The sequence below is a fragment of the Saccopteryx bilineata genome, chromosome 4, assembly GCF_036850765.1.
Source record: "Saccopteryx bilineata isolate mSacBil1 chromosome 4, mSacBil1_pri_phased_curated, whole genome shotgun sequence".
Lineage (NCBI taxonomy): Eukaryota > Metazoa > Chordata > Mammalia > Chiroptera > Emballonuridae > Saccopteryx > Saccopteryx bilineata.
In genome coordinates, this window is record NC_089493.1 from 230,701,582 (window position 1) to 230,715,471 (window position 13,890).

The window sequence follows — 13,890 nt, forward strand, 5'->3', positions numbered from 1 at the left end:
CCCGGAATCGAACCCGGGTCCTCCGCACGCTAGGCCGACGCTCTACCGCTGAGTATGTACCATTTTAAACAAGGAAAATAGGCCCTGGCTGGTTGGCTTAGCGGTAAAGAGTGTTGGCCCAGTGTGTGAAAGTCCCAGGTTCGATTCTCGGCCAGGACATTCCACCTCTCCTTCCTCTCCTTCCTCTCTGTCTCTCTCTTCCCCTCCCTCAGCCAAGACTCCATTGGAGCAAAATTGGCCCAGGTGCTGAGGACGGCTCCGTGGCCTCCACCTTAGACACTTGAGTAGCTTGGACCACAATGACAGAACATCGCCCCCTGGTGGGCATGATGGGTGGATCCCAGTCAAGCGCATGCAGGAGTCTGTCTGCCTGCCTCCCCCCTTCTAACTTTGGGGGAAAAAATACAAAAACAAAAAACAACAACAAAAAAACAAAGAAAATATAACAAACAAACATTAACTCCAAAGTCAGAAAAAAAATCAGGTTTGTCATTACCAGAGGCAGGGTTTTAAGGGTAGGGGATTGGGTGAAGGTGTTTAGATATATACTGCTCACATAAATTAGGGGATATTTAAAAATGAATATGAAGCAATAAAAAAAAGAAGCAATTGAATTTTTTTATTAAACAAGAACATCAAAAAGCAAAGGGCTAGTCAAAGAAAGTTGTTTGATTATGCAAATGAGATGCAAAACCAACTTTTATTTCATTGGTGAAAATGCACTATACAAAAGGCTGAAAGTACTGGAGTATCTGCAAGTTCCCTGATCACCTAATTTTTGTTAGCAATACAAACTTTCCTGTTGTAAGTTAAATACTGGGGATATGATGGACAAACATGATGACTACAGTTCATACTACTGTATGATATATCTGAAAGTTAAGAGAGGAGATTCTACCTAAGAGTTCTCATCACAAGGTAATGAACATTGATTTTATTTTAATCTACATGAAATTATGAATCTCAATTCAATTTATTGTGGAAATCATTTCACAATATATGTAACTTAAATCATTATGCTAAATACACCTTAAACTTACACAATGAATGTCAATTATATCTTAATAAATCTAGGGGAAAATTAGAGTAAGCTGTTAGTGCTGAAAAGGGAAGTATTCCATTAATAAATGAAAACTTGATACTTTTTATTGCACATGAGAAAGATTACATGGGTAATTTACAGCAGGAAACCTACAATCAGTATAAACAAGAATCCAGAAAAGGAACTTGAGGAACTAGGATTTTCATAGTAACTACAACTTTGGAGAAAATACCAGTTGAAGAGCACAAATAAACTCTCATCAATGCTAAAACAGAAGAATTTCTACTATACTATTATGTACGTGTTCCTTTAAAATGTTCTTTTAGGCAAAATCAAGCACCAGAAACAACTAGGCTTAGGAAAAAAATACTGACAAGGTAAACTACTAAAAAATCTATGCAACTGTGTAACCTGTCCTAACAAAAACAATCAGTCTTAATAAATCTTACCACAGCTAAATCCCCATTAGTATTTTCACCCAGCACCACTGTCAAACAATTGTAGGTTTCAATGCTGTGCTCAACTTCCTCCTTTGATATGTAGCTCCTTGAAGGCATGAATATTCAATAGAGATATTTCATCGTAAATTAAAAATCTTATATTAAGAAATATTTCCATCTTCTTCATTAGCACTTGCAGCTTCACTAGATACATTAACATTGTAGAAAGTACAAGATTCTTGATAACATTAAGTCATTCGAAACTGACTGCAAAAGGAAGGTATTTCTGCAGGATTTTTAGCTTGTTTTTCTTAAGACCTAATTTATTGCTAAGGTCTTCTCTTTGGTAGTGAGAATAAGTCCCATGATTGTTTTAAAGCCTGTAGATTGTAGATTGGTATTAACCAATGGACTATCTGGGTTATACTTATATCATTTCTCTATTTACCAATCCTCTGTGAACTAGTTTATGACAAACTGTTGCATGTCCTATTGCAGCATAAAGTTATATTTAAATCTAAAGTCTTAATGCTACTTCCCAAATCATTATAATTTTATTATACCTTTGCTGGTTTGCATATATATATATATATATATATATATATATGAAATATACTTTGTATATATTTTATTTGAAATAATATGTATTTATACATATACCTATATTACAGGTTTGTTTTTTAATACATATATGATATGTATTTATATATACACCCATGTTACAAGCACCTTCAAAACAAATGTGACTGTTATCATTTTACCTTATTTCCTGGTTATATAAACTTTCAAATACTACATTTAGATAGTAGAATGTTAAGAAAGGATATGAATAAACTAAAACTATTAAACTTTATTTCTCCTAGAAAAACCTATATTGTAAACTGAAGTTTAAAATTCTATATTTATTAAAAACATATTAGAACTGTTTCACAAGAAAGTACTTTATTATGAAAAGAAAGATCTTCATAGGTACATTTTTATTACTTAGGTAAACATCATGTGTGATACTTCTTTTTGAATACAGAGCACAGCAACACATTTTGTAGAATCTTTGAAGGAGCAACTTCTGTTTTCATAGCCTGAGCTTCAGATATTCTGCCATCTTGCTGGTTCAAACAGAGAAGAGTCAAGTAGTTAAGGAGATTTTCACATAAAGACTAGTTTATAGATCTTCATAAATGCATATTAAAATTAAGAAAAATATATGGTATGATATGAATATTCCCTGCTTTACATTCCTTTCTTCCAGATATGACCACAAACAGGGCAATGTCTACCATTACACACAGAGTCATTGACTAATGTCAATAACAAAGGACAAATTTTGTCAGTTTTCCTTCTCTCAAAAGAATAAAAGCCATTGTAGAGAAGTTTTTGTTTTATAACAATCTGATTTTTATTCCAATACTTGGAAAATTGCTATATAATTTGAATGGATGTACTAAGATATATGAAGTAATTATAACAAAAACTTTTGTTGACTCATATTTAAGCTTAAGAAAAATTCCACAAATTGTTGACACATTTTCTACATTCAAATCTGAATACTTCTTCACATGAAATAATTATTATTAATCAGAAAATGAGAAGCACAAAATGGATATCATTTCAGGTATCAAGTAGTCTATTAATAAAATTCAAGTCAAAGTAAAAATAGGTATTATGATCATTCTGAATTTTATGTCTACTAAAATTAAAGGACCATGGAAAATATGTATTGTAAACTGGCCAAATGACTAGAGAAACGTCTCTATGATCATATAAGAGATAAAATGTTAATTTTTAAAGGTGTAAAATAGGTTTCTTTTGGAGAATAAATATAACTTTGATTTACAATTTTATTTTATGAATTGGACTGACAAATAAAATTTTATTTTGAAAAGTTATTGGAAATAAACATCCACAATGCAAATGAAAAGTTACAAGAATAAAACATATAAAACCTAAGTAATCTTGTATTATCAAAGGCCAGTAACTACTATATAAGCTGTCCTTGCAATCAGAATTAATTTGTGTATTTTTTCACTTTCATTTCATCCATCTCTTTAAAGTATTATCATTATATTGAAAATATTAAATATGTTTATTAGAATATATTTTAAAAATTCAAAATACAAAGACTATATTATATTTTTACCAAAAGTATAATAGAACATAGCATCATATGAATCACATTTATTTAATTAAACATGTAATTATATTATTATTGTTTTAAAATTAATTAAATTAACATTCACTGATGGACTGACCATGTGTAATTCTCATAGAATGATGATCTAGTTACAAATCAGTTCTTTTCTTCTTTCTTTTTTTTTTAACTTCTACATTCTTCAAAGGTATAGGCCAGACAGTGCTTGTTTTTGGTGAATGTATGTATAGGCAAAATGCAATACTACTGAAGATGATAGTGAATAATTTGCATGAAACACCTATATTAAAAAAAATACAACCATCAGATGCATAAATTTATTTAAAGCAGAAATGTTTGAGGAAAGGATGTCATTTGCCAAAGAGAAGTATATTTTATCTCTAAAGGTATCAGTTTTTCAATTGTAGAATGTAATTAATGTCATAAACATATCAAGTTATTTAAAGGAGATTTTAAAAAATGTTTACAAAACCTTTTAGATGTTTAAAACATATAGCTCAAGAAAAATACACTGCATGTTATTTCACAGAATGTATTAATTCGAAAACAGAAAAATGCATTTCTACATTCAAAACTCAAGTATCAATAGGAACTGGACTGATTAAGTCACTTCAAGAGGCTTTATTTTCTTAAAATATTCATCATTTCCCAAATACAAACAGAAATACTTTAGCAATATTAATTGATTATGTAGGGGTTTTAAATTAATTTTCATGTTTCAAGTTTTAGGAAGTTAGTATAGTATAAATATTATTAATAAGTACTTGAACTTTGGATGCAAATAACCTTGTTGATTAAAGTAAAAATAAATATCAGAGCAACAAATTTAATTATCTGACAATATAAATTTTAGTGGTTTCAAAAAAATAAAATAAACAAAACAGTATATACTGTATTACATTTGTATAAATTTCTAAACAGGCAAAACCAACATATTGTTATAGATTTCTGAAAGAGGTTTATCTGTGGAGGAGGGAAATTGACGGGAAAGTGGTACAGGGAAAATTTTTGTTTTGAGTGTTGGTTCCACAGGTGCCCTCAATCACCAAAAGCCATCAAACCTAATACTAAAGATCCATATAATTGTATATTAATTAAAAAAACTCAATGTTTAAATATTGCTGCTTGATGCATTTTTCACAAATAAAACACAGGGTATCCAGCATCTGAATCATAGACATGACCGCATGGTTGCTGATTTGAGCCAAAAGGTCGCTGGCTTGAAGCCCAAGGTCGCTGGCATGAGCCCGAGGTTGGTGACTTAAGCAAAGGGTCACTCGTTCTGCTGGAGCCCCCTAGTCAAAGCACATCTGAGAAAGCAATCAATGAACAATTATGGTGCCCCAATGAAGAATTGACGCTTCTCATCTCTCTCCCTTCCTGTCTGTCCTTATCTGTCCTCCTCTCTGACTCTGACTTTGCAAAAAAAAAAAAAAAAAAAGCAAAACACTGTCTGCATGCCAGAAGCCCTCTTCATATTTCCTCAAATTCAATACCCAAAAGGGTTAGTTTTGTTTGCTTTTGAAATAGGTATATTAGGTCAAAATTATGCAAGTGGAATATGACAATGCATATTCATATATGGCTGATATCTTTCAGCATTATGTTTGTATGATTCATGTATGTTTTATACAGTTGTATACATTTCCTTTTCATTGTTGTATAGTATTCTATTGTTGATTTTTATCACAATTTATTATTTGTTTTATTGTTTATTGACTATATGGTTATCCACTTTTCTATCACATTATCTCTCCTTTGTTTATTATTTATTTGTGGGAGTTCTTTATATATTTTGAACATTAGGTCTTTTTCACCTTTTTAGCTTTTACGCTGTCTTCTACACTGCATCTCTCTTTTCTAGCTCTTTATTTCTCTGATGATTAGAATTTATTAGTTTTAATATGGTCTGATTTTTCTTTTATAGCTAGTGCTTTTTATGAAATATTTTTCTTCTCCAAGACCATGGAGATATTCTCCTGTTTTTCTCACAAAGCTTTATTGTTTATCTTTTACATTTAGATTTACAATGCATTTAGATTTGATTTTTGTATATGATTTGACCTAGGGATCTAGATATATGTTTTTAGATATGCATATATAAAATGAGCCATTATTCTTTATTTAAAAACTGTCTTTTATCATTGCAGTGTCTCCTTCTTTTGTCATAAATCAGTTGTCTCTATTCTGTTCCATTGCTCAGCGTAATGACACCAGCATCAATAACCTACTGTATTATTATAGCTTGATAATGGGTTTTAATATCTGATATACTATATCCTGCAATTTGGGTCATCTTCAAGATTCTCTTGATAATTTTTGGCCCTTTGGCTTTCATATAAATTTTGTTTCCCTTTTCAACTTCAAAATCCTTCTGGTATTTTGTCTGTGACCACTTGATGTTGTAATTTAGAAGAAGTGATATTTTCAAATCTTCCTATCTGTAAACATATACATATTCTAATTTACTTACATTTTAGTGTCTCAAATAAAATTTGTAGTCATCAGTAAAAGTTTTTATACCATTTTATTTATTTATTTATTTATTTATTTTTCCATTTTTATTTTTTTTGACAGACAGAAAGTCAGAGAGAGGAACATATAGGGACAGACAGATAGGAAGGGATAGCATCAACTTGTGATTGCGGCACCTTAGTTGTTCACCGATTGCCTTCTCATATGTGCCTTGACTGGGGGCTATAGCAGAATGAGTGATCCCTTGCTCAAGCCAGTGACTTTAGGCTCAGGCCAGTGACCATGGGATCATGTCTATGATCCCATACTCAAGTCGATGACCCTGCGCTCAAGCTGGTGAGCCCACACTCAAGCTGGTGAGCTTGTGCTCAAGCAAGCAACCTCAAGGTTTCCAGCCTGGGTCCTCTGCATCCCAGTCCTACACTCTATTCACTGTGCCACCACCTGGTCAGGCTTTATACCATTTTCAATGGATCTCTTTTTGGTACTTCAATTTTTTGTTATTATATTTATTGTATTATTTTTGTATTTGGTTGTGCCTAGAATATAGAATCACAGTTGATTTTTGCATATTGATTATATATTAGGCAACCTTATAAGTTCACTTATTAATTCTAATTAATTTTATTTGTTAAAAATGCTAAGTACAGATATGTTTACTTTATAAAAATATGTTGTTATAGACTTATAATATGTGCTCTTTGCTGAATATATATGTAATATATATTTCAATGAAAATTCTTAAAAACAATCAAACCCAATGAAGTGGTAAACATAAAAAGTTAAAATAGGAAATATTTACAAAAGACTTATAAATCATCTCTCTAGTGCAATTTAAAAAGTTGATGGAATATTTTATTTGAGGAGAAAGGTATGTATTGAGTCATTCCAATGAAAACTTAAGATTAAGAGAAAGAAAGATGGCCCTGGCCGGTTGGCACAGTGGTAGAGTGTCGGCCTGTTGTGCAGAAGTCCCGGGTTTGATTCCCGGCCAGGGCACACAGGAGAAGCGCCCATCTGCTTCTCCACCCCTCCCCCTCTCCTTCCTCTCTGTCTCTCTCTTCCCCTCCCGCAGCCGAGGCTCCATTGGAGCAAAGATGGCCCGGGCTCTGGGGATGGCTCTGTGGCCTCTGCCTCAGGCGCTGGAGTGGCTCTGGTCGCAACAGAGCGACGCCCCGGAGGGGCAGAGCATTGCCCTCTGGTGGGCGTGCCGGGTGGATCCCGGTCAGGCGCATGCGAGAGTCTGTCTGACTATCTCTCCCCGTTTCCAGCTTCAAAAAAATACAAAAAATATATATATATATACAAAAAAAAAGAGAAAGAAAGATTAGAAGAATTTTCTTGCTATCAAAAGGAACTGATGGATTGATATAAAAAAATTTTACTAGCTTATTTGAGTGATAAAACTTTTGAGAATAATGAATAGCACAGCCCTCCTCCACAGGGGAAGATTTTTTTGGACATAAAATGTACAAATAGCCCTGGCCGGTTGGTTCAGTGATAGAGCATCGGCCTGGCATGCAGGAGTCCCAGGTTCGATTCCCAGCCAGGTTACACAGAAGAAGCGTCCATCTGCTTCTCACCCCTCCCCCTCTCCTTCCTCTCTGTCTCTCTCTTCCCCTCCCGCAGCCAAGGCTCCATTGGAGCAGAGTTGGCCCAGGCACTGAGGATGGCTCTGTGGCCTCTGTCTCAGGTGCTAGAATGGCCCTGGTCACAACAGAGCAATGCCCCAGATGGGCAGAGCATCACCCCCTGGTGGGCGTGCCGGGTGGATCCCGGTTGGGCGCATGTGGGAGTCTGTCTGACTGCCTCCCCATTTCCAACTTCAGAAAAATACAAAAAATAAAAAATGTACAAATAAAATTTTAGGTTTCAAAAATATACTAAAGTTTGCATGAGCTCCTCGGGTTCATGGATTTCCTTTGAAATAAGCTATAAAATTTGCTTTATAGTAGTTGTGTACATAGAACTTCTTGTGACAATGGTGGTGTTCTACATCTGTACTGTCTAATAGAGCAGTAAAATGTGACCATTAAGTATGTGAAATTTAGCCCTTGTTACTGTGAAACAATTTTTAATGGTATGTCTTTTTATTTAACTTGAATTTAGGCCTGACCTGTGGTGGTGCAGTGGATAAAGCTTCGACCTGGAATTGCTGAGGTCGCCAGTTTGAAACCCTGGGCTTGCCTGGTCAAGGCACATATGGGAGTTGATGCTTCCAGCTCCTCCCCCCTTCTCTCTCTCTGTCTCTCCTCTCTCTCTCTCTCTCTCTCTCTGTCTTTCCCTCTTCTCTCTAAAAATGAATAAATTAAAAAAAAATAAATAAATAAACTTGAATTTAAACAGCTGTACATTAAGATATGCCATATTGGACAGTGTGGCTCTCCAGTAGCTCATACTTGTCTTCCAAATTTACTGTGATTAAATCATCTGAGATGTTTTGTTAAAAATAAACATGCCTACCTCTAATTCTTGGTATTTCATTTCAGAGCCTCAGAACCTATATTTTTCACAAGCACTCCAAGGTTTTCTAATTGAAGTGACTCATAGAATACACTTTAAATTGTACTTGTTTACATGAAATTGCCACAAATGCATATTCCTTTTATAGTTTCCTGTGTTTGACTTCTCTTACTATAATTTTCTAAGTTCTTTATTACCCCCTCCTCTTTTAGTAGCTCCTTACCAGGATCTCTCATAGTTTATCAACTCTCTCAATTATGTGCTGACTTTGAAAACTGTGGAGTGGCCCTGGCCGGTTTTCTCAGTGGTTAGAATGTCAGCCCAGCATATGGACATCCGGTGTGATTCCCAGTCAAGGCACATAGGAGAAGCAACCACTTGATTCTCTCCCCCTTTCCCTCCCCTTTCTCTCCCTCTTCCTCTCCCACAGCCAATGGTTCGACTGCTTTGAGTATTAGCCTGAGCTCTGAGGATAGCTCAGTTGATTTGAACATTGACCCCAGATGCAGTTGCCAGGTGGATACCAGTTGGGGCGCATGCAGGAGTCTGTCTCTCTATCACACCTCCTCTCACTAGAAAGAAAGAAAGAAAGAAAGAAAGAAAGAAAGAAAGAAAGAAAGAAAGAAAGAAAGAAAGAAAGAAAGGAGGGAGGGAGGGAGGGAGGGAGGGAGGGAGGGAGGGAGGGAGGGAGGGAGGGAGGGAGGGAGGGAGGGAGGGAGGGAGGGAGGAGAGAGAGAGAGAGAGAGGAAGAGAGAGAGAAAGAAAGAGAAAGAGAAAGAAAGAAAGAAAGAAAGAAAGAAAGAAAGAAAGAAAGAAAGAAAAGAAAAAAATAGTTGAGCTTGTGACATACAGCTCTATCTAATATAAAAATTAAGAGACTCAGTCAGCAGTATTTTAAGAGAACTTCCTTAAGAACAATACCTAGTTTTGTTAAATTATCTCTAAGAAATTTATTTTGACTTCTTAAATGTCATTTTAATTTTTTTCTTAAATTTTACTTTGTTCAGGTTAAGTATTGACTAATTTTCTTGTTAATTAATTTCTGAATTACAAAGCATTTCTGTATACTGTTTATCAAACAGGTAATTGTTATTAAATATTAGTCTATCATTATGTGATTCTTTGAATTACTGACCCCATTTAATAAAATCACAAAACATATAAACACTTTAAAATATTTATCATACTGATAGCTTCTACATCATAAAATCATTCAATGTTATTACTGATTAAGACTTTAGAAATTATGTAGTCCAAAATCCTCCTTTTACAGATGAAAATATTGAGCTTTCCAAAGTAATACAAGCGTATCTAGACTTTCCCACCACTGTGACTATAGCTCACACCACCATAGCATCTCAATTTCTTATATGCCTTATTTTGTTCAATAACTATTGAATGATTGATATGTACTCAGCACTTTTTTTTTTTTTTTTTTTTTATTTTTCCGAAGCTGAAAATGGGGAGGCAGTCAGACAGACTCCCACATGTGCCTGACCAGGATTCACCGGCATGCCCACCGAGGGGCAATGCTCTGCCCATCTGGGGCGTTGCTCTGTTGCAACCAGAGCCATTCTAGCACCTGAGGCAGAGGCCATAGAGCCATCCTCAGCACCTGAGCTAAATTGGAGCCTTGGCTGTGGGAGGGGAAGAGAAAGACAGAGAGGAAGGTGAGGGTGAGGGGTGGAAAAGCAGATGGGTGCTTCTCCTTTGTGTCCTGGCCGGGAATAGAACCTGGGACTCCTGCACGCCAGGCCGAGGCTCTACCACTGAGCCAACTGGCCAGGGCCTACCCAGCACTTTTATATCATTGAGCATAAAAGACCATATAAAATTTACATTCAAATGGGGTCAGAGTATGTTGATGCTTCTTAACAGTGCAAAAAATTTTTTTCAATCCAACCTTTTTTTTTTTTTTTTTTTTTTAGTGAGAGGAGGAGAGGCATAGACAGACTCCCACTTGCCCCCCAACTGGGATCTACACAGCAAGCCCACTAGGTGGCAATGCTCTGCCCACCTGGGGCATTGTTCCATTGTTCCATTGCTCCGTTTCGAACAGTGCCAATTTTTAGCGCCTGCGGTGGAGGCCATGGAACCATCCTCAGAGCCTGCAGCCAACTCACTCTAACTGAGCTCTGGCTGCAAGAGGGGAGGAGGAGGAAGAGAGAGAAAGAAAGAAAGAGAGAGAGAAAGAGAGAGAGAGAGAGAGAAAGAGAGAGAGAGAGAGGTGTGTGGAGAAGCAGATGGGCACTTCTCTTGTGTGCCCTGACCAGAAATCGAACCCAGGACTTCCACAGGCTGGGTCAATGCTCTACCACTGAGCCAGCCAGCCAGGGTTTCAATAATCCAATCTTTTACTGTGGGAATGGGAAGGGCCACAAAGTCAAACAACTTGATTATATATGTGTACAGGCAAAGTCACTTCCCAAACTAATATTCTGATTATTATTATCCTTTTTATAGAGATAGCATAAAACAATTGTGTATATAATGCAGAGACTCAAAAACTTGTGGAAATTCTATAGTGCTTTAGTATTCAAAATATCTTTTATATAATAAAGCTTCTTTAATCATCAAAGTATTCATTTATTGAGTATTACTATACCTTACTATAAACCACAAGTTTTAAAACAATTTTATCTCTCTACATTTCTTCAATAGATATCACTTACATAATCCTAAAAATAGGAAGGCCATTTGTTTCGTGTTATACATCCAACAATTTCCTGTATGTCCACAGCGTCCCTTAACCCGAAAGGTACAAGAAGTTTCTCCTGCCGCTCTAAAAATTATTGGTCCAGGTATAGAGCCTACAAAAAATGCAGAAATGGTAAATTCCCCATAAAAAACAATAGGTTGGCATCAGAATAACTTTTATCCTAATATTAAGCTTATACATATATATTTAGTAATCATCACTGTAAACATATTTAAATTTTTCTAATCCTGACTAGGCTATGGCACAGTGGATAGAGTGTCAGACTGGGATGTGGAGGACCCAGGTTCGAGACCCTGAGGTCACCAGCTTGAGCGTGGGCTCCTCTGGTTTGAGCAAGGCTCACCGTCTTGAGCCCAAGGTCACTGGCTCGAGCAAGGGGTCACTTGGTCTGCTGTAGCCCCCACCCCCTCCCGTCAAGGCACATATGAAAAATCAATCAATGAACAACTAAGGAACCGCAATGAAGAATTGATGTTTCTCATCTCTCCCTTCCTGTCTGTCTGTCCCTATCTGTCCCTCTCTCTGACTCTGTCTCTGCCACAAAAAATAAAAATTTCTAAGAATTTAGTTTTAAATAAGATTGGAAATAACTAGAAACAATGTGTTTTTGAGAAATCCTTATCCCCGTAAGTATAAGAAATTGGTGGCTTTGCATGTTGTTATTTAGTTGACAAAAAAAACTGTTGTTAATTTTTTAATGAAAAATTTAGGATAAAGTATTTCAAACAGAGATACTGATACTACATATTGATTTTAAGAACTCAGTGTTCCTTCAATAACTAAAAAATTAATTTCATAACTTCCTAGTTATCAAAATACTCAGAAAAATATCTTAAAGTGCAAGTGCTTTGGTATGTTAATAGCAACTCTAGATTTAGATGACCTCTTATCAAGAGGAACAGTGCAGTGCTGCTGCCTGAGGGAAACCTCAGAGATAATATCTCTTTAGCAACAATGTCACAACTAGAAGTGAATGAAGTAATTTTTTTTAGAAAGCCACCCCAAAGACATCAGAACCAGTTTCTCAGAACTAACATGTCTAATCATAGACCATCTTCCTTAAGAAATTATCAGTCTCGGATTTAATTTCCCATCGGGGCATACAGGAGAAGCAACCATCTGCTTCTCCACGTCTCCTCCTCTTCCCCTCCTGCAGGCATGGCTCAAATGGTTTGAGCACATGGCCCAAGGAACTGACTAAGGATAGCTCCCTGGAACCTCCACCTTAGGCGCTAAAAATAGCATGGTTGCGACCATTGTCCCAGGTGGGCAGAGCATCGTCCTCAGACAGGGGTTGCCAGGTAGATCCCAGCGGGTGTGTATGCAGGAGTCTGTCTCTCTATCTCCCCTCCTCTCACTTAGAAAGAAAGAAAAAATATTATTTAAAATAAAAAGAAATTATCATGATGCTCATGCCTCACAATTCTTGATTCCTGCCATAGACCATTTAACACCAGAAATCTTATCTCCGTGAGTGCTAGCACTCTGTTTATAATTGCTAACGGTGAAAAATCCTAGGCCTCCTATGCATTTTTTTATTTCCCACTATATTTTCCCAATCCATGATAAATCTTTGTAACACTAGCTCCAAACATATATTGGATACGCTTATTTTTCTCTGGCCTCCTATGACACCCAGAATCCAATTTAATGTGACTATGACTTATATTTCAGCAAAGCTTCCATTTTTATTTTCTCCACATTATAATCTATTAAGTATTTCTCCTCAGCAACAACTATCTTTTAAAAGTAACAGATAAAGCTATCCTCTGCTTAAAATTCTTTCATGGCAAAGCCCTGTAATATAGAGATAGTCTATATCTAAACATCTTATCCCACCCACTCCCATTAAAAACGCATCTATTTCACTGAATTCATTTCTGATGTAGGAAACTGTCTATGCAATTGATGTTTCTTATGCTCCCTTTTCCATTACAAACTGTTCATATCTAGTAAATCATTATTCACCATAAAAATATCCCACAATTTTCTCCAATTAAAGCTCATTTTAATCCTGCCAACTGATCTGACTATAGAATGAGTTCTGTTACACATCAGAGGCACACTAAAATTTTTCTACATTCTTGACTCCATTGATCATATGACTTTTAGTCTTCAGTCCAGTCTTGTTTCCTTACCCCATCAATATTTCAGTCCAATTTTTGAATCAAGGACCTTAATATAGTCACAATATGGACTTAAAAGCTAGTTTTTTTTCTATTTTAACAAAGCCTGGAGCACAGAGTGCATTACCCTCAGCAAAACTAATTTGTTCTTTTGTTACAGTACTTAAAAATATCAGATTCAGTGACTTGGGTAATGAAATATTTAAAAGTACTCATCAAGGTTACTAACTTTCTAAATATGAAGCCCTGTCCAGTTGTTATGCTTATATAAGTACTTCATTTCAGCTTACAAAACCACTTATATGAGCTTAATGAACATAATTCTGACCCAACAGATTATCTCTTCTAATTGAATATAATAGTGCATATTTTATATGACAGGATGGGCTTAACATTAGGTATTATCTTTTACACTAAGTATTGTATCATAAATTTTGCAAAACATCACCTAGTTCACTTATTTTTGTTTCAGTTTA

General features: G+C 35.6%; 1 protein-coding gene and 1 non-coding gene across 2 annotated transcripts in view; one reads left to right on the top strand and one right to left on the bottom strand.

The window, feature by feature from the left end:
- Positions 1-3,762: 3,762 nt before the first annotated feature.
- The window catches only part of SLCO6A1 (solute carrier organic anion transporter family member 6A1), a 116,414-nt gene continuing 106,286 nt past the window's right edge, over positions 3,763-13,890 (bottom strand). The window contains exons 12-13 of the mRNA XM_066276812.1: positions 11,242-11,379; positions 3,763-3,911 (exon numbers count right to left, since the gene is read on the bottom strand). Of these exons, the coding sequence (XP_066132909.1) occupies positions 3,763-3,911; positions 11,242-11,379 (287 nt within the window). The remainder of the gene's footprint in view (positions 3,912-11,241; positions 11,380-13,890) is intronic.
- On the top strand, positions 7,030-7,105 carry TRNAN-GUU (transfer RNA asparagine (anticodon GUU)). The gene has a single exon. It is a non-coding gene; the product is annotated as a tRNA-Asn (tRNA).